Here is a 21,519-nt window from a genome sequence, read left to right on the forward strand (position 1 = left end):
CGTTTCAGCCGTCGACATTAAATACCATGCAAATAAGTTTATGTGGTGGCCTCGCTGGATCCACTGTCCACCCACCCTGTGATGACCCTCTTCCGGGATCCTCCCACCCAAGGGAAATAAACCGCTCTCAAGGGGCTGCTGTTGTGGTGCTACTCCCTCTCTGATGCAAAGCGGGTTGAGAAACTCCTCTCTCTCTCGGGCCTGGGTGATGGTACCGCTCTCGAGTTCATGGAGAGCATTAGGGCTGCCATGATTAGTCGACTAGTCACGATTACGTCGACTATTAAAATCGTCGATGACTAATTTAATAGTCGACGCGTCGTTTGAAGCTTTGTAAGATCCCAAAAGACGCAGGAGTAAGTAGTAGGATTTAAGAGTGTAATGACGGACTGAAACAGAAGATGGCAGCACTGCATGTACAAGGATGCCAGCTGCCGTTAAACCCCGAAGAAGAAGAATCTGTCCCCCAGAATTCATAGCGCGGCCCTACTCAGTTTTCAACAATGGCGGCAGCTAGTTAGTTTTAATATCACTCTTATTATTCTTTCTGGGTCACAAAATAAACTTTTAACATATTTTCAGACGAGAATATAGCTGTGTAAACCTCAAATATCTGCTCAGTTTATCAAGACATCACATATTTTCAAAAGCGCTCTGACGTTTTCCAAGAGCACCTGGCTGCAGCCACTGGGGAGCGCCATATTGTGACCTCCACACTAACCGGAAACACGTGACCTCCACACTAACCGGAAACACATAACTTCAGTTAAATCAACTTTGACAGCGAAAACTAAATTGTGTTTTTGTTACTATTGATGCTGATAAATAAATTTGATGCTAAGTGTTTTTTTAGCACTCTGGGTTCATAAAAAAAATCACCATCCCTTCAGCCTTTTTTTTTTTTTTTTTTTTTTTTTTTAAACTTACAGCACATTGTGTTGTGCAATTGCTGTAGGCCATTGTCAATCAATCTAGTGCCGTGTCTCCTGTACAGCAGCGGTCCCCAACACCCGGGCTCGTTTGGTACCAGGCCCCGAGAGTTGAGGCTCGGGTGTGAAGTGTATGGTTTTCAGGGTTTTAATCGTTAAGTTGGTTTCCCTGGGTCTTTTCCCGTGTTGTAGTCGTGTGTCTTATTTTGAAAGAACTACTTATGCGTTACCATAGCGACCAGAGAGCGTTAAGGGGCAGAGAGGAGGATGTTACTCTCAATATTGTTGGTGCATTTCAGGACTACGCTGCTAATAAAGTTACACAATTACACAGTGAATTCAAGTTTATTATTATATTTACAAAATACCACAGTTTTTGTCTTTGTCTATATCATTTTATTTTGTTGTGCGACACCTTAAAGACCGGTCCGTGAAAATATTGTTTGACATTGGTGCAAAAAAGGATGGGGACAGGTGCTGTACAGTACAGAATGCGTTTAGCTTGTCGAATTTATATAAATCTTCGATCGCTAGCAGTGTGACTCTGTGCTGTACTGTATGTTTGTAAGTTTTCTCCTCAACAAACACAACAATGTCGACGAAACGTGCACGGTTTCATTCCATAATACTGGACTTATGTTTCTATAAAGGTTTGAACTTCATGAGTGTTTAAACAAAAGAGAAAAGTGTGAAAATGTTCATGCATGTCTGAGAAAAGTGTATAAAGCATGTCGTGAGGGGTTTTACAGTCTTAAAACATCTATAAAACATATAGATAGATGCATATAATAATTGTAAAAAATAAAGTTGGCTACTTCGCGTAGTGAACGTAACTCCTGCGATAAACGAGGGACCGCTGTATCATTAATAGTAGAGTCTGGGACATCTAATTGATTAACAACAACACTGATTATCATGCACTATTATTTTTGTTCAAGGAGAGCAAAAACTATTAAACTCTCTCTCAGCTTGTTTGTTGCCAAAAATGGCCACCTTTTGTGTATGTTCACAAAATGCTGTAAAATGTATATTTATTAAAACGTTTATCTACTTTTACCGACTTGACTCTTTAAATTAGCAACAGTCCTTTTCATCAAAACCCAAATTTTATGTAGGCTACATTCTTTTTTTTACTCTTTAAATGCCAGTTAGGTTATATATAGTACCAGTAACGTTTCAGATAAAAAGGTGATAAAGTCCTAATGGTTTCATAAATCTTCCTATTTAATTTTTTTTTTCATATAAGCATAGGGGACAAGGCTGTCTTGCAATTGTTGAGGTTCACTAGTGTGCGCCCTGTTTCTTCCAGGATCACTCTTCATTTGTAGGTTTTAGTGGACTCTTAGGACTGTGAAGTGGTTTTCATGGGACAAAGGCATTGTATTCCAAGATCTGGGAGATTGTAGAAATGCCCTTCTCCCCATCTTTCCAGAAAAATAAGTGATGTGGAAGCTGTTAGGCTTACTTACAGCAGCAGCACTTTCAGCACCTGCATAAAGTCCAGGACACATTTACTAACAGTATGTGTTGGTGTATGTGCTGCAGCTTTGAATCTTTTATTAATATATATTTTGTTAATATTTTGGCTATGGTGTCTTGTTATGAAATATAGAAGAGTAAAAGTGTTAGCATGCGGTCAAAGCTAAGTTTGACTGGGAAACTCAAAGCTCAATAGTCTGTATCAACAAAAATTCACTGCAGCCTGTGTAATATTTGATGCGTCATAATTTATTCCAGTCTATCTTGCAAATACATATTTGCTTTGCAATGTCATGCACAAACACACACAACTATTAGATCCTTAAGATCAAACCTGCATCATTCTTTTGATCCACTGCAGTGTAGTAGTCCAAAAAAAAAAAGAAGTGAAGTGGCCACAAATGGCCAGGATAGAGCCCAGAGGGTTAATTTGTAAAATGTATAAAAATATTATTGATTACAGGGTAATACATTAATGTTAATAGCAACTGTAAGCTTTTTACTTTGAAGTTACAAGTATAAACAATGCTGTTACATTTACACTAAAATTTTTTACTATAAGTATGGACATAAAATAAGTGAACAACCTTTTATAATAAGCTTAATTGGAATTCTGTACACTGAAAAAACCCCCAACAACACATAAAAAACACAAACAAACAGCCATTGCCTTCATCTGTCCGTTAAGTGTCAAACATTGCATTGACCTGTAGTCCCTGCTCGTCAGCACATTTAAAAAGAGCTCCATGTCCTCTGCAAACTGAAAAACAAAGAAGAAGTCCCTCTATGCAAAAACACTGCAGATGACAGGCCAGGCAAACATCTATTGACCTGTTTGAATGCCTCCTCATCGTGTGAGCCTTGTTTTTTTTGTAAGAAGAGTAAGACCACAGTGAGGGCATTTCATTTTCATGGACTTTCCACAAGCCGCAGTTTCATTTACCACAGAGGGTAGAACACATGAATGTTCTACCGAAGATTCAGAAAATGGTTTAGATGCTGGAGACAAGACATCGAGAGGGAGATGGGGCTCCACGAGAGTGCAGCGGGAGAGAGGCGGGGCTCCACGGAGAGTGCAGCGGGAGAGAGGCGGGGCTCCATGGAGAGTGCAGCGGGAGAGAGGTGGGGCTCCATGGAGAGTGCAGCGGGAGAGAGGCGGGGCTCCATGGAGAGTGCAGCGGGAGAGAGGCGGGGCTCCATGGAGAGTGCAGCGGGAGAAAGGTGGGGCTCCACGGAGAGTGCAGCGGGGAGCAGTCCTGAATGCTGACATGACAATAATTGCCTTGCCATATCCCCACGCTGTATGACTGTCATGTTGCAGACAGGGCAGTGAAAGTGCACCGGCATATCATTTTGTCTGTAAGAGAGAAAAAAAAAAAGAACAACAACATGTAATTTAAATTGTAATTTGTATAGAATGCAATCAGTTTATCTAACAATCAGATTATACATATTAACAAAAATATCCAAGCCATGCTCAATAATGAAAGCAAAATGGTGTGGATCACAAGAGCTGTCAAAAAATGTGGTGAACAGGAAAAAATATTTAATGAAAACACACTTTTTTTCTCTTGCTGATGAATGCACTGAACTGTACAATGTGAAAAGCAACTTTTAAGTCAACAGAGAGACTGCAGAAGTGCTGAAAAGAAGGGCATATTTATAACTTTAACTATGAGGTATATTTAATACCAACATACCTTAGAAAGCAAATCATTTTTAACGCGTCCATTTATATGCTCCACAATCTTTGCCCTGACAGTAGAGCTGAAAGTGGGGCACAGAGGGCAGTGAAAGAGTCTTCTGTAACATGTTGTGCATTCCTGCAATTCTGGCTTGATGGCAGAATTCCAATTTGATATGTGCATCTAAAACAGAGAAAAACAGATAAACACCATATACACATTTAAGTTCAGGTTTTAGCAGAAATAACACGTTACAGTTAGCATGTAAGAGATTTGGGGAGAAAATTCTTTACAAAAACATAATTTTCAAGGCACTTTTATTTGTGACATACATATCTATTGACATATGACAGACAATTTAACAAAGGCTAACTAACATCTGGGCAATAAAAAAGCAGAACAGAATGGAATAGAGAATATTAGTATTTATAAATGTATAAATCTCTTTGTGACAAACTTTACAATGTTGATGCAGGTGGAATGAGAGACATGAATAAAGCGCAATATGCAGTAAATGGAACAACGTGCATTGATGTCAGATAGTGAAAAGCAGTGAAGTGAATTTGTTCATAACAAGCAAAAATCAAATACGTCTGAAACTGACCACTAAATGCTAACCAGAGGTATCAAAAGTACACACATTCCTTACTTAAGTTTAGATACCTCCGGGGTATGACAGTTGTTGTAACGCTAACAAAGTGCCAACGTAATCAGTGTAAGCAAAGTAGATGATTCCTAGAATTATATAATTATTAACGGCAAGTTTATACATAGAAGACTCTGTACCAACCTTTACGATCGATTTGCAAGGTTAATGATCCATGCAGGAACGAGACAAAAAAAAAAAAAAAATCCATGCAGGAACGTATTTCCGCCTACTGTGGAGGTCACGTGTTTCCGGTTACTGTGGAGGGCCCAATATGGCGCTCCCCAGTGGCTGCAGCCAGACCCTTCTCACATTTTCGGAGACGTCTGTTACCCACCAGCTCGATAGCTAGCTGGGGTTGACGGCTCACTAGAACCGGTGAGAACACTGGACTCCGGCAAATCGTTTTCAAACCCACCGCCGTCTTTCGCTACTCAGGTTAAACATGATATATTAGTCACTTAGATAACTTAAAAATGATATTGTTTGGCTTTTTTTAGTATTTTATTTGTTCCTGAGTAAATCGGGTTGGCTGAGATTAAAGTTATAGTTTTTACACAGCTGAATAAACGTCAAGCAGACAACTGATTATCAGAAGTGCGAGATGCTCGAGAATATACTCCGGTGTCCTGTTATATTTTAGATAGCAAGGAGCAGACGGCTGAGTTTATTAAACTCCACCAAACAAACTACAAATGTCATTAAAATTTAAAAAACTATCATCTTGTCTTTATTTTTAGTTAGCACATACCTTAAACACTTAAAGCTGTAAGCTAATGATAGTTATAGAAGAGCAGATGCATGCTGGTGAAATAAGCTGTATGTTTTACATCCAATGGATGCATGATCTGATTAGTCGACTAATCGCAAAAATAATCGGTGACTAGTCGACTATCAAAATAATCGTTTGTGGCAGCCCTAGAGAACATGCTGTCCTTGCTAGGAACGGATGACAGCGGATTCCTCTTCACTCACATCTTCCTCTGACAGATGCTGGTGCGAGCTGGCCTCGCCAACTCCCCGCTGCTGGCCACGAAGGATTACCCCTCACTCGCAGAAGAAGCAGATCGCATTCTCCTGGCTATCAGGAGCTTTGGCATCCAGGCAATAGTTCCTGACTTACCGACGGCATCTCCCGCGCCCCCACCGATTCTCCTGGGGACCTCCGACTCATCGATGGTGGCTGGGATTGCAGCATGGTGGCATTGCTTAAAAGGGCTGTGTTTTTGCCATCAGTGTGACAGCGCCGTGCCGCCTTTGCAGTTTTAAGGCCCAGAGAAACAAGCTCGCTGGCGCTCTGTAGCGGCTCCGACCGCTGGCAATATGGAAAGGCTGCTCTTCACGGAGGTCTTGCGCCAAGGGAGATGTTTTCTGGTTGACTCCGAGAAGAGCCTTGGGAACTCTCGTGTCATCTTTGCATACCTCCACAATGGTATATTATTCAACAAAACATTGGAGATTTCCCGCGTACCACCAGAGAGAGCCCAGGTACCACTAGTAGTACGTGTACCACAGTTTGAGAACCACTGTGCTATATTAACAAAACCTAAAACCTTAGTCAGAGAGAATTGGTACAACAGTGGTGGTTATCAACTGTCTTTGTTAATGAAGGCTCTATGTTTCAGCTTCTGTGCACGCCCACTTAAAAAGGGCTTTTTACATGTCATTTGACTCTTCTTCTGCACACAATCTAAATTCAGTTTAAGAAACACCTACTCCGATCAGAGACATAATCAAAAGAACAGGAGATGAAGATGTATAAAATGTTACAAAAAAACCCAACAGAATGCAATACTGTGGTTGCAAATAAGTTTAAACAGTAATGTTGCAGAAAATTGTTGATCTGGGCATTTGATCATGACAAGCACACAGAGCTGTGAAATGACTGTATTAACATATTTATTTTATTCCTCAGTGCTCTGTGTTACTGATTATTTCTGATGTGACTGCTCAACATAGCTCTTTAAACTGCATGACATAGACACTTAGTAAAAACATTAGTGCGCATTTAGTGTGCACTAGTGTTAACCGTCTCATTGTCTGCAAATGGAGATGTGAGAGTCAATTCAATTTGTCACCACATCAAATGGAAATTGACTTTTTTGATGGAATGGGTATTCTTAGTGATAAATAATCTACAATTGTGGGTTATTTATGGGTCTGGGTTGGATGGGTACCAGTCTAAGTAGAGATGCCCAGGCGTCTCTTTCCGCCGCCACCTTCTGCAGCTTTTCTGGTAGAAAACCAAGGCAACCCCCAACTATTCGAGAGATGTAATCTCTCCAGCATGTCCTGGGCCTGCCATGGTCAAATATCCAAACCACCTCAAATGGCTTCTTTCGACATGGAGGAGTAGCAGCTCTACCTTTGAGCTCCTCCCAAGTGACAAAAGTCCCATTTTTGTTTTTTAGGGTGATCCCAGCCAATTTTCAGAGGAAACTCATTTCTGTTGCTTGTAATCTCACTATTATTCCTTTGCTAACTACCCAGAGCCTGTAACTACAGGTGAGGATAATGACATAGATCGACTGTTAAATCAACAGCTTTGCTTTCGTGCTTGGCTTTACCACAACATTGGCACTGCAAATATGCAAATCACCAATATATATATACATATGTGTATATATGTTGATAACCAGTGTTGACAGTCAAGTAACTGACATTTCTGCATTTCTGTCCATGCAAAGAGCCATTCTGTGTCAAAGTTCTGCGAAATGTACCTGTATCATCATAAAAGTGGTGAGATCTCATTAAATGCATCTGGTTCAGCACTTTCATAGCTATACCAAAGGAAATTTAAAACTTAAACTCATGATAACAGCCTTTTATTTTATAATATGTAGTACTTGTAAACTTTTTACACAGTCTTTTAAGAGTCTTAAAATTACATAGATGAAAAAAAACCAAAACAAAACAGTTTGGGCAGACTACTTTTTACTGATGGTCAACATTAATATTAACACCCGTAGGGGCCACTGACCCCTGTGCAATCTTTTACCCACTGCTTTTCAGGAAGGGCAGATGGTGTGATTAGACAATAGTCCTTCATTTTGCCTTGCAGACTTGAATATTAAACACCCTGGCCTAATTCCCCCCCCAACAGTCTCTGTTGCGTTGGTGTCGAGCTATTTTTCCCCCCATGGCACGTTTTATCAATTTCCTCACCTGCTGAAGCCAAAGACCAGGAAACCAATCAGACCTATGCACCGCTATGCTTCATCTGACATTATTTAATGGCTGTGACGCCAGTGAGAAACTCTTGCAGAAACACACTGCTGATCCTTTGAGTTCTTTTTAGCTGAACCCTCATCCCAAAGCAAGAAAAATTGAAGGCATCTGTTGGCTCGAGATCAGTCTGGGTGAAACAACCAAGGAAGCAGAACTCCTCCATGTTAAGAGGTTTCCAGTTTTACACTCATAAAACCACGTATCCTCTTGCAGTTCTGTAGCTGGAGCACACACCACAAACACATTTTGTTAAAGAGTTCAAAGAGTGCCGGGTGGTAGTATATATGTATGGTTTTCAGTGGAGAATATGAAAGTTGAGCCTACTTTATTCAGATAGTAATGAATCTGTATTAAGTTTTTGGCAAAAATGTTTTTTCTAGTTGTTTTCCTACTGAATCACATGGAATATAACTTTGTGATAAAGGAACAAAGCTACACTAATTGGGACCTCTGAAAATTGGACTATTTTTAGAATCAAAGCTGCCGCTTAGCATTGACTATGATCTGCTTTTGTGAAGTTTGCTTGTATTGATGAAAGATTTTGGAATAGATTCAACTCTCCCCACAGTTTGAACCATCGTCTTTATAGGAAAAGATGGATGTAGTCATCATTCCTAAATAGTTCCCTGCTTTTTTTTGCTTGGGCCTTAAGTCGAATCATCCACAATATAAAGTCATCAAATCTCTCGTGTCTGTTTACTTGGAAATAAATTGTGTTACTCACCTAAAGGCATTATCACTAGCCAGAAATATTAAGCATAGTATCCAGCATACTTGGTTTATCTTATTTTACGTACGGTACATTTTGCCCAAACCCCAAAAATTTCACTCCAGAATTGTCTTATTCTGATCAGCATTCACAAATACCAGCAGACATGCTTTCAGTTTAAAAATACCTAAATTAATAATTACTCAGGTTAAGATAAAAACAGCAACTTTTTTTTTCTCTCCATCCCTGTCAGTTTGACTATAAAATATTTGAAATCACTTCATTCTTAATTTCCCAGAGTGTCCACCAAAAAAACCTCATCTGTATGCTAAAAGTCCCCAGACCCAAGACCAACGGCACTCGTCAGTGTGTTGATATCTGATATCAATTAATTCTCAGTCCAGAATGCTGAGTTGGACTGTGTGTGACTGATTTCACACAGTTTTCTTGGCAATCACTGCTTCAGGCAGGTGAAGGAAACAATTAAATGGAGTAGATGAGGGCTGACGTGTGGTCGGATCCTGATAGCGTTTGTCCAAGCAGTGATGCTGAGCAGAGGAATGCATTAGTGATTGATAAAGCTCACCATGCTGCTGTCATGCCCTCTCACTTATTCTCAGGCCTCAGATTTATTTACTCCAGGCCTCTGTAGACGCAAACCAGGCAGTCTGGTTTACACCCACACGAACATAATATAAACACACACAGATATGGAGCCAAACATGCACAGCCACAAAGACACAGAAACCCATATACAGATGTAGAGACCTAGGTATTTGCGCACAAACACACATACAGGGAAACATCTAAACGCATTTAGAAGCACACAAGTTAGAGAGTCACTCATTACTGGAACAAACCAGGAATTGAGAGCATTGCCACAGGTCTCAGACTGCTTTTATCAGTTTAAGATAAGGAGACAAATCCTCCAAGTCAAACAGTCCATAAAAGCAGCCACACTTCCTGATGCCAGATAAAACCGCTATCAGTCTCCATTGCTCCATCCAGGTTCAGATATTTTATCCTTTTCTATATAACTGCAAATCATCATAGCTAAGTAATGTAATTATACATTAGAAGCATAGCATAACATTTTTTTCCATGAGGTAAATACAGAATTGTGAGATTTAACTACACAATTCTTCAAAAACAAACATGAGACAGAAGAAACACTTGTCTGGTGCAAAAACACGAGCTTCACTGCTACTGGCCAGAAGAAACCATTCAGTAAACAGGTAGGGTACTTTTAAATTCAAGTATTGCAGTTTTCATTACAGCAAAAATGTTGGCAGTAGTTGAGAGAACACAGACTGAAAACTAAGTTTAATTTTAAGGGTCTCGATTAGGGTTTTTTATTTACTTATGTGAAAATACCCAAAGCGTTGCACAGCGGTGGCAAGGGGGAAAAGCATTTCAAATACGCAAATAAGATGACCTGACAGATTGAAGGAATGGACACAGATTTAAAGGATGTAAGGAACAGATGAACTTAATCAGAAGTTAGCATGAGTGGGAAGAAGAACGGCGGGAAAGGAGGGAAGTTACCTTCAAAATATAAAAGGAAGAAATCTAAAAGAGTGAACAGGCTCAAAATCGCACACAAAGTGAGAAATGGACAAAAGGGAACACAGGAGGAACCATCATGAACAGCAGCTGGTGACAGTAGTTCTTGTTAAGTCTAGGCTAGGTGATCTCTGCATCCATATGTTGCAGGCTCTGGTTAGAGTGGCCCTTCACCTTGCAGCAGAAGGAGAAGGAGCAGCTGAATGTTATCATAGATATGTTATCAGAGGAACATGACCAAGCAAACATGCTGGAAGGACCAGTCTGGCTGGATAGTGGCAATTGGCCTTTTAAAATAAGAGTGAGGGCAAAAGTAAATCAAGGGCCGATAGCGACATTCATTCAGACATTTAAAAACCTAGTAGTAGTAGACATCGGCTATTAATGTAGCCATTAATGTGCCTGGGCAACTGGCCATGTAATAATCACGCGAAAATGATTTTGTCAATGCAATAACGCAGTATTTGAGATCTCTAAAATTGGACTATTCTGAAACTGATTTGTTTCTTTGATATCTTTTCATTGTGTTATGGGCATCAGCCAGACATGAATCAGCTTTCAAACCCAGTTAGTATAGTTCTTAATGCTTCCTCTAAAGCTTTACTAGACTCAAACAAGGATGTGTTTTTTGGATGCATGTCCAAGCAGCTGCACCTACACCAGACAACAATGTGCTTGGCATGAGTTTCACACACAGGTGGATTTTGGCAGCTGCAGTCTGTCTGCATCTTCTCTACCCAAGAGCAGGACACAAAATAAGCAAAAAATGTTGTCTTCATTGTCAGTGGCAATCTTTATATGTGTATAATTGGTGCCAGCTTGATATGGTTTTAATGTATTTTTTTAATAGTCCGAGCTAAACTAAATGTTTATTAAAATAGAAGTGACTCTTAAAATTGTTGTTATTCTTTTCCACAGATCACTGGACGGTGCTCATGGCCAGCTGCACAGCATCTGCCAGTGAGGACAAAATTGCACGTTGCGTGGAGCTCCTGCTGTCCAGAAATGCTGACCCCAACATGGTGGACAGGTGAGAGAGGGTGCAGATGTGTTTTAGGTCAAAATATTTATGGGATTTTCAACATAGTACGCACAGTCACACCCGTTTTGATGTAGGCCAAATAAAAACACTTCATACTTTTCTAGAACAGGGGAGGAAAAAAACGAGGTGCTGGATCACATTTCCTTTGATGGTTCTCGTATGTTTAGCTGCCATGTGGTAGCATTATGCACCACTGTGCTCCATACAGTGTGTGTATATTTGTGTGTTTTGTTTGGAATGTCCTGTTATGGCATGTACATGTACAGACGGGTATCAGACAGACAGACAAACAAACATAGAGTGTAAAGGGTGGGCAAGAGACTAGAAACTTTTTTACACACTTTGTTGAATTAAACCCAGTCAGTGTGGTGTTGGTAGTTTGTTGGTCCAAAGCCTTGAAGTGTAGGTGAAAAAACAACGCACAACAGAGCCGTCTTTTAAGCACTGTAGCACAACTGAAATGCTCCAATTTTGGATGCTACCGCCTCTTAGTTATTTTAGATAATTAGAAAATTTGCTGTTGTCTGGGGGTGTTTTTGAAAAATTATTAAGGTCTATGTAAAGTTGACTGAGTTGCCTGGTTTCCCAGAGGTTTAGCATACAGCACCTTCAACCTCTGGATAGCCACTTATGGTCCCAAGGAGATTGCACAGGTCTCCCCCAGGAGACCTGTGCAAGGTGGTCTAAAGTTAATTGCTAACATATTGTAATTTTTGCAGTCATGGAGTATGTGGTGATGAGTGTATCTTGTCTGCTCCATCAAATAATGAAAAACAAAACCTAAGTTACCAAGGTTTATGGTATGCAGTTGACTGTAACTTACACAAAATTTAACACCAAAACGCACGTCTTATTTTGTGGCGATGTGTGACAGTTGCCACTAGAAGTGTTTATTTGGAATGAGAGGAAGAGATGTTATCAGAAAGAGCGCATAATTGGCATGGCTGGATTGCTCAAAGCTGTGAGGCCAGTGCCGAAACTTTGGCTTTGTTCTGATGCTCTGAGTTTTTGGTGTCAAGCCCCATGTATTCCAGCTCTGCAATAATACCAGGAGTCTGATGAAATTGAACTGAATAAAAATGCATCTTGTTTTCCTTTTTACAATGAGCAGAGCAGGTTCAGTGTTTTAGGCTTTCCCTGTCTTTTCTCAGCAGTGTGCACACACAGAGCAACATTCATGCTTCTTTCTTTTACTTCCCTCATTAGGTATTAATGGGGCCGTTTTAGTGTGTAACATTAATATGTAAATGTTATAATGAGTCATGATTATTTAAATTAATATTCACAATATTACCAGTCTTGTGCTTTCCTCTTCAGTTACTTACAGTCAAATGCAACTGTATGAATGGATCAACATGCCAAAATTAAATCCCCGGTCTACTGATCAGTATTTCACCAGCTTTGCCACTTAACTTCAATATTTAATATGAAATAATGTCAAAATTCAGGTTAAAGAAAAAATTAATATTACACTAAAGGATATTACTAAGAAAACATTGTTTTGATGACAGATGTTTTTCAGCCTTCCTGCAGTGCATCATCTGCAGTGCATCACCCTATTTTCTTTTTTTCCCTAAACCGACATCTGTAAATCTCTGAACAAGGGAAGGATGCATCTTCTTCCATTTACTGAGATCAACAGCAGACTTTGTGAAAATAATTTGGTTCTGTAATGTAATTTGCAGCATCTTGGGCTGCAAGTTCTAACTGTGAAAGATGCAGTGAATGACCGTCAGGTAAGGGTTGAGATTTCACTCAGGATTGAGGCTGTTCCTCTATTGCAGGGGTAGGCAACTCTAGGCCTCGAGTGTCGGTGTCCTGCAGGTTTTAGATGTGTCCTTGATCCAACACAGCTGATTCAAACTGCTAAATTACCTCCTCAACATGTCTTGAAGTTCTCCAGAGGCCTGGTAATGAACTAATCATTTGATTCAGGTGTGTTGACCCAGGGTGATATCGAAAACCTGCAGGACACCGGCACTCGAGGCCTGGAGTCGCCAACCCCTGCTCTATTTGCTCATCATAGCAACTCGGCTCATTTGCAAAGCTAACAAACTGTGTGTTTAACGTTACTTCAGAGATGCCCTCATAGCAAGGCTTTCTAACTGCAAGATGAGAGATGGCAGCCTTGGTGCACAATTACGGTTTAGTTTCACATAGTGTAGAAAAACCCAGATCATTCACACATGCTGCAGAGTAACACTATCTACTGCCAGATCTACTGCGATCTGATACACACATCACACTAGATCTGAAAGTAAATAATGTTTTATGTTACACACAGATTTCAGGCTGCCACAAAAACTCTGTTTGCACTGAATTGTTAGTATATTACTCCCTACATTAACTAGCTGTGTCTTTTTGTTTCTGAATGATACATTTGCTCAATTAGACAGCAAGAGATTTGCAATAGATGGCAACAGATATGACATTTGTCATTGTTATTCATGGACTGTTGCTGTCCAAAGTCATCATTGCAGTTGAAAACAAATTTTGCTTTTCATTTAAAAAATAAAGGTCCTAGATTATGGAGGAGTGGAGGAGTGGAGAAGCACAGAATCCTAGATGTTTGAAGTGTGAAGTTTGTGCACTCTTTGATGATTCGTGGTGCCATGTCATCTGCTGGTGTTGGAGCTCCTTGGTCCATTGTGTTTTATCAAGTGCAGGATCAACGCAGACAAAAACACAATAGTATCAAATAAATAGATTCTTGAATTGTAAATTATACAAATATAGGCGTGTAGCGCTACAGAACAACAGACGGACCTGGAAGTTAATTAATGTTATAACAATAATCATGGAAACACCTCTGAAAAAAAAAAGTGTCTTAATTGACCCTAAGGACTTAAGCAGCTACTTTTGTAATTTGACTTTTATATTCTGATATATTGATGGTTGTATGTATTAATACAAGTCCCGTACCCAAGCTGGGTAAGTTTGGTATCCATCAGTCTCTGCAGTGATTGGATATAAACTCTGGTTTCCTGCCTCAGAAAAGAACTTGAAAAATGTCCTCTCATGGAAAAGAATGAGGACAGACCATTCTTGAAGCACTTTTACTGTTACCATCTGTGGAATTTTGCTGTGTCAAAGTGTGGGTGCAGCCCCCCAGTGGCCTTGTTTAGCTTTCCCTAATCCTCTGCCACACTGTCACAGCCAGAATGTCATTACATGCACGACACATGCCACCTGAAACCCCCTGTTGATACAAAAAGACAGGCTGTAGCATTAGGAAATTGATTGGTTCCTTCCCAGACAAAATATTTGAAGTTAAGTAACAAGACACAGAAGGATGTAGATGAAGGGAGGGGGTGAGGAGAGGGGCCAATAGCCCCCAACATTAAAAAAAAAAGAAAAAGAATGTGAGGTTCATGTGGGTGCAGAGGATAAACCTTCCCCTCCTTCTCATCGCCTCTTACGTCTGAATATCAAACCAATGATTAACACCAGCTGCTCGTTCCTCCGTTTTAGGGTAAACAAGAATTCTCTGTCATCTCTCACAGTCCTGCAGGAGCACAATGTGGGGTCCATTGCCTCCATGTGTCCCCTGTTTTTGTTTTTTTTCCACCTTCACTGTGCTGATCTTTGCTAAACGCATTAAAGGTAATGTACACACCGGATAGGGCTCATTCAGAGACATTTTAGTGGCTTTTTCCTTGCAGTCATTCAAAAAGTTTGGAAAACATGAGGGGTTTGCAAACTTTGATGGAGCAAAAATATTTACTTTGTATTAGTATTTATTTTAATTAGAAAGGAGGCTGCAGAATGTCTGCTGACATTGAAAGCTTTATGAATGGTGTTATACCCTTCTCTGCTTCTCAACAAAAAAATTTTTCTATAGAAAGTCAAAATCGAGATTCTTCATTGAGATAGAAGAAAGAAAAGCTCTTACTTATTTCCCAAAAGGTTGATTCTGTTCATCTGGACGTAGCGTTTTCGATGGGGGAACTGGAGCATAAACTGGGTGTCATCAGGACACCACAACATAGAGCGAAAATCATCCCCACAGACACAGCGCCCAGGGAAACAGAAGAACATCACATCAAGAAGGCCCTGAGTAAATGTGGTTATCTTAGCTGGACATTTGTCAAAGTTCGGAAGGCACCTAGAGGAAGCTCCAGCTGATCCAGGAGAGAAGGACAACTGCTGCCTAAGCGAAAACCCTTAGTGATCCTGTATGTGTCAGGAGACCTCAAAGTTTTCTGAAAATCTTGTGAATGCAATAATTTTGAAATTGATACCATAGGTATATTTACTAGGATGCTGAGGGAAACCACTGGACGCCTCCGGTATTTTTTTTTAAATTTATTTATTTTTTAATAGTACCAAACCACAACATCACTTTGGTCAGTGACTCCCTGGAAACCAAATCCTTGCAACCTTCAGCAAGCACTAAATGACTGAAACCGAAATTTTCATTTGCTAGGTAGTTGGCATTGGAGTTTCCTTAGTAACAGGTTTTTTTTGCAGACTGACCTGCAGGCCTGTCTAACTGGAACGTTGCCTAAAATTAGAGTTCATTTTGGGAAAAAAAGAAAAAAGTAGACTGTGCCATAAGTGTGAAATGTCACACATTCACACAGAGCTCAAATCTGTAGTACTGCAGCTGTGAAAGGCAAAATGTTTGCATGTCATTTAACTTGAAACGTTACCATTCAGACCCCTGAAGACTTAAAATACTTGACTTGGACTCTTTAAGAAAGCACAATTGCAGTAACATCCATTGTCAATATAAACTTTAGGTACAGAAAGTATTAGTGCACTAAAGCTGAGACATGCTTTTGTACCCCGATTTCAATGGATGGGCTTATATATAATGATATATATTCAATACAAGCTGAGAATCTGAAGTCTGGAAAGTCTGCTCATTATTCCCACAAATACATTCAATATATTATCACATTATTGCAATTCCTGAAAATTCCAGCTTGTGGAAGACCTATGGTATTTTGTTTAGGTCTTATCAGTCTTACAAATGTGATTGTTTCTGTTCTTTCTTCCTGTCTGTATTTAAAAGTTGAATCATACCTCTCCAGCTGCCCAAAACAGCCACAATAGGCTCATCTGTGAGTTTTTGTGATTTTCAGTACATGCAGAAGAATCCACAGTCTGGGAGAACCTCAGCTGAGAGGCTTTCTCAGCAGAACATCAGATTCATTTTTTCATCTTTTCCTCTGTTCACATCACCGGCACAAATTTCTGTTGGTTTGCATCACTCAACAGTGATGTGCTTTGAGTTTGTTATAGACATAACATTGGAGATGTTTGTATGACTGCTTCTTTACCTTTATGTAAATCTTAGTGTTCCTTTTTTGTTTTAAACTTTTTTGTTTTGCACTTTGACTCGCCTGTCCTCACAGGTACCCAAACTATCTATCTATGTGTAGGTTGGGAGCAACAATGAGATACTTTTCCCTTTACTGTCATTTATAGGCTGGAAAGGTGTTGCTCAAGATTCATTATTTGGCAATTTTGTCACTAAAGAGAAGATATCTTTCCAGGTGCTTACGTAAATTTATTCATTGGAAAATCTTAAGATTAAATTGTGGAATCGATTTAAGAGAGCTGACCAAGGTGCAGTGAGTCAGATATTTCTGGAAGTCATTGTTCTTTCTCATAGGAGGAATCATTTTTATACTGAATTGTCTGCATATTGATCAGCCCGCTCTTTGGGAACGGTCCAGAGCTCACAGTGTGAAGGACACACATACAGAGAACACACAGAAGTGGTCTGTGATGGACCTTGAGGCCTGTCTCACACCATAACAACCCTTGGGAAAATAAAATAGGAGAGGTGGAAGCAGAAACTTTATGACCCTCCCTATCTTGTTTTCTTGCCACTCTAGCCACTGATTAGTGAGCACAGAGGCATGTTACTAAAGATGTTGTCATAGCCATTGTCACATTTGTTTGAGTTCACATGGAACATTAACTTGTGATTTCTGGGAATTTGTTAAATGAAGATGTTGATGCGTTTACTGCTTATCATCGTCTGTGTTCAGCAAAAACCTCTGACGTGCTGCATAGATTTAGACTCGTTTCACAAACATCACCTCTGTCTAGGGGCACTTCTAAGTTCAAGATGATTTGTTGGCAGTGATGTAAACACCTTTCCTGACCACAGTTTTACCTTTTAGGCTTACTCACATATCGTGTTGAACTTAAATAAGTAAACTTTTAAGGATTAACTAAGTTTTCGACCTGTGAATCCACTGAAGCATGATTGCATGTGAATTGTGAATTATGGATTATTCCTCAAAATGCCTCCTATTTACTTATGTTTTTTTTTTTTAAATATCTGACTGACGCACGCACGCACACAGACAGACAGACACACAGTTCTCCATAAAAGAATTAAGTGAAGTGATAAATTGGCCCCTAAACTTTCCCAGCCTTTGGATTGATGTATTTTCCTCGCCTGTTATGTTTGAGTCACAGGTGATAAGACAGAGGACGTACTTTACTTTAGCAGAAGTTATTTGATATAAGGCCGTGTTTAAGTGGAAGCAAACACATGGAGGCAATAGACTAATAACTAACTATAACTAATAATAATTAACAAGAAAGGTTAAAGTTGTTAAAACCAGAGCACTGTTTTAAGACTCCCTGGAATTTGACGGACATGTTTATAAGTGATCTTCACTTATCACTATAGTGTTTTCCTTTTTCCTGGCTGTTTTTAGTGTGAGTTCTATTGATCAGTCAAGTTTAAGCAGGATTTGAAGGTAAATGGCCCAAATGGAGATCAGAAGATGAATTTGCTGAAATGAAATGTCAGCTGCCATATGATTATATATCTATTTTAATGATCATTTTTCAAATCTATCTTCATTCATAAAGCTGATGGATGAGAGAGACATGCGATTCAAACAATCTCAAACTGAAATCTAAGGGTGAACGAACAAAGAGGGTAGAAAATTTAACACATTTCTTTGGAACAAGCCAGAAAGCTTTTCAAGCACATTATATCACATTTGTATCCAAATCTGAGCATATAATTTTCAATTTCTGTGCCCACTAAAAAATTTTTAACTTAAATAATACTTAAAAATATTTGCCTTTATGCATTTCAAGATGGTTGATTAGAGACGAGACTTGCTTCTAGAAGGACTTTGGTTGATTATACTGCTATTTTTTTTTTTTTTAACTGAGCTTTGTAGCTTTCACTTGGAACGGATGGTTAGCTGGTTGATAAGCTATAGGGTTCTGAAATTCTGAAAACTGTGTAGTGATTGTGACTCGGTAGGTAGCACTCAAGACTGATGGCTCTTTTAGCCTGCATGTCATCAGATGACTCTTTAACTTTTTATTATCTTTTAAAACTTTATCTGCATTCATAAATGTTCTCCAACAGACAGAACAGTAAGTCCACTAGCTATACTGCAAGCACTAAAACACTGGCCGTTGTCCAGAGGCTGATTCAGCAGGGTGCTGTTTTAGTGCAGAGTGCAAGGATCCAGACTGTAGTTGTGGTCTTAATATTTCAGTATTATTTCAACTTTTCGATTATCACTGAATTCATTACTTTTATACTTCAGTGATAGTGGTGTTTTAGATGTATTTTGTTGAAATATAAAGCTGAAAAAGTGGCAGTACAAGTACCTGCAGACATTTTGAAGATGTTTGGGCTTAGCTGTGACTCTGGAATCTCTACCTGTTCCCACTGTACTATCAATCAAAAATACTCAGTGTAGGTAGCATACCTATAACAATTCCCCAGTTCTATGATGCCATAGAACTGCTTATCTTGTCTGAATTATAGTACCAAAACATCTAGTTTCTTATGGGTCATCAGCTGTGACTCAGGAGTTTGAGCAGGTCACCTTAATCAACAGGGGGTCCAATCTCTGGGTCTCGATCTCTTGGGAAGATAAGGAATGCATCTGTAGGCGTGTTAGTAGAGAATAAAAGGTATAGAATAAATCACTTTATTGGTAGGTGTGTGTGTCTGTGTGTGAGAATGTAGCTTGTAGTGTAGAAAGCCGGGGAGTGTTCAGTAAAAACAGAAAAGTGCAATATAAATGTGTCTATTAACAAAGACATAAGATCAAAGTAGAAAATCATCAATCTTCATCAAACACTTGTTGAAATGGTGAATGTGCTTGCTCAGTCATGTAGTAGTACAGGCTTCACTGGCTCCAACCTGAAGGACTATCTATAACATGGTATCTACTGCACCCTGGTGGTTTTTCCATATACTATTATTACATGTACCCATTTTCATTGGTCACTGTACTTGCCGTGTCCTCATTCAAAAGACTAATGTCCATTTCACTTTCTCTGCTGCTTCCATATATTCTCTCCACCCCCAGAATGGTTACTGCTCCATCTAAATTATTTTCTTAAAATTGTCCTTTTCCTTTGTCCTTATCTTCTCTCTATTTTCTTGCCTGGTATTCCTTTCAGGTCCCAAATGACCTGCTTGATGCTGGCAGCCAGGGACAACTACAGTAAAGTCATCAACCTCCTGGTGTCCCATGGGGCTGAAATCAATGTCCAGGAACGCAATGGATACACAGTGTGTTACTTATGTTTGTCAAGTCAAAGTTCTTATGTGGGAGCCTTCAGTTTAACTGTTGCAGACCCTGTAACAGAGGGCACAGTGTAATATATAATGCATAATGTTTATCATGATAACATTTGTACTTTGACATTATGTATGTAACTAATGTTTTTTGTTGTTGTTAGGCTTTGGCTATAGCAGTGCAGTATGGAAGGGAGGAGGCAGTGCTGAAACTCCTCCAGCTAGGAGCAGACAAAACCATCAGGACAAAGACTGGCAAAAGCCCTGCTGATCTGGCTGAGATCTTCAAACACAGACAGGTACCTAAAGTACTTAGATGCTTTTACATGCCACCTATATGCTTTAGCATGTCAGAATTGCAGTATTATAATGCTTATAAGCATTAATTGAAACAAGGGTTTGGGGGCATGAATCCATCCACTAAAGGGTGTAGTTTGACTCATTGGATGGGCTTATGCAACTTTTAAGGTATTTTAAAGTTACAGTGATGCACTTGTGGTATGCTGTACTATCAAAAACATTTTCTACCATCAGCTGCTTAATCTTACAGAGTTCATGAATATGCGTTTGTTCACAGATTTCCAGGATCTTGGCCTCTTCCTCAAACATCTCTAAGGTCCAGGCCTTTGGATCCATGGAGGACACGCTATCTAAATTCTTCAAGACTAACTCTGAATTTCCATCTCCTAAGGAGAGGTAAGATAACTCTGAATGCCCTAAAAACATTCACTTGCATGCATTTAGGGCTTTTTTTTTTTTTTTTTTTTTACGCAGCAATAGGTAACATTCTTAAAAGGTTTGTCTCGATTCTGAACCCATCATCACAGAAGCCTCAGATTTCTAAAGTGTTTTATCAATATTGTAGTATTATTTTAACTTGTTTGTCTTCTTTTTTTGCTGTTGTTTAATTCCTGTCAGTGAAAAGTTGTGGTTGTACAGGGCTGTGAGTTTACAGCAGGTAAAAACAATATGTGTTCAGACTTGATTGTCAGTGCTTGAGTGACGATGGGCTCTGTTCATACAACTCCTCTTTACACCAATCATCTCTTGTCATTACAAAACTCTATTCCAGTCGTCTCTGTAGCTTAATGCCCCCTGTTGGATTCTTAGTGAACCAGTGTCTGTGTGGCAGGTGTTGTTGAACCATTGTCGAACCAGACATAAACAATAATAAACCTTCTGCATGAATGTTTAGTCCATTCAGGCACTGCTTGGCAATTATCATCAGCCAGAAACGTAATTTTAGACCACGTCTGGCACTGTGAATTAGAGGCTGTAAACATTTTAGCTGCCTTTCTCTCTTGTCGGCTACAAAGACGTTAAAACCCATTTTACACATTAAACATGTTATGAACATCATGAGAAGAGAAGCTAATTTCTGAAGCGCGTCATGCCAGCAGTGAGACTGGAACTGCGAGTACTCTGTGGTTACTCTAATGTGTGTGTACTCCCTGTTGCTCTCTTCTGATCCTGAAAGTAGAAAATGATGTCTTTACCCCTTTGACCTCCACGTCAAATGCTGATTTAGAAAGAATGAAAATGTAAAAAATGCAGATCGATCCTCAAAAGCATTCAGGAGCTTCAGCTTTTTAGCATTGTTATTTTTTGTTGTTGTTGTTGTTTTTTCTTCTTTTAATAAACAGTAGAGTAGTCAGAAAATCTAATACTTTTAGACTCCCGTCCTGTCCCAACCGTCCTTGGTAGGGATTCTCTG

General features: G+C 39.5%; 1 protein-coding gene across 2 annotated transcripts in view; it reads left to right on the plus strand.

Moving 5' to 3' along the window:
* Positions 1-21,519, plus strand: part of asz1 (ankyrin repeat, SAM and basic leucine zipper domain containing 1) — a 40,378-nt gene that overhangs the window by 2,598 nt on the left and 16,261 nt on the right. For both annotated transcript variants that reach the window (XM_013273810.3, XM_003449206.5), the window contains exons 4-7: positions 11,158-11,269; positions 19,688-19,799; positions 19,970-20,104; positions 20,383-20,501. In XM_013273810.3, the coding sequence (XP_013129264.1) occupies positions 11,158-11,269; positions 19,688-19,799; positions 19,970-20,104; positions 20,383-20,501 (478 nt within the window). The remainder of the gene's footprint in view (positions 1-11,157; positions 11,270-19,687; positions 19,800-19,969; positions 20,105-20,382; positions 20,502-21,519) is intronic.

The sequence above is a fragment of the Oreochromis niloticus genome, linkage group LG7 (assembly GCF_001858045.2).
Source record: "Oreochromis niloticus isolate F11D_XX linkage group LG7, O_niloticus_UMD_NMBU, whole genome shotgun sequence".
Lineage (NCBI taxonomy): Eukaryota > Metazoa > Chordata > Actinopteri > Cichliformes > Cichlidae > Oreochromis > Oreochromis niloticus.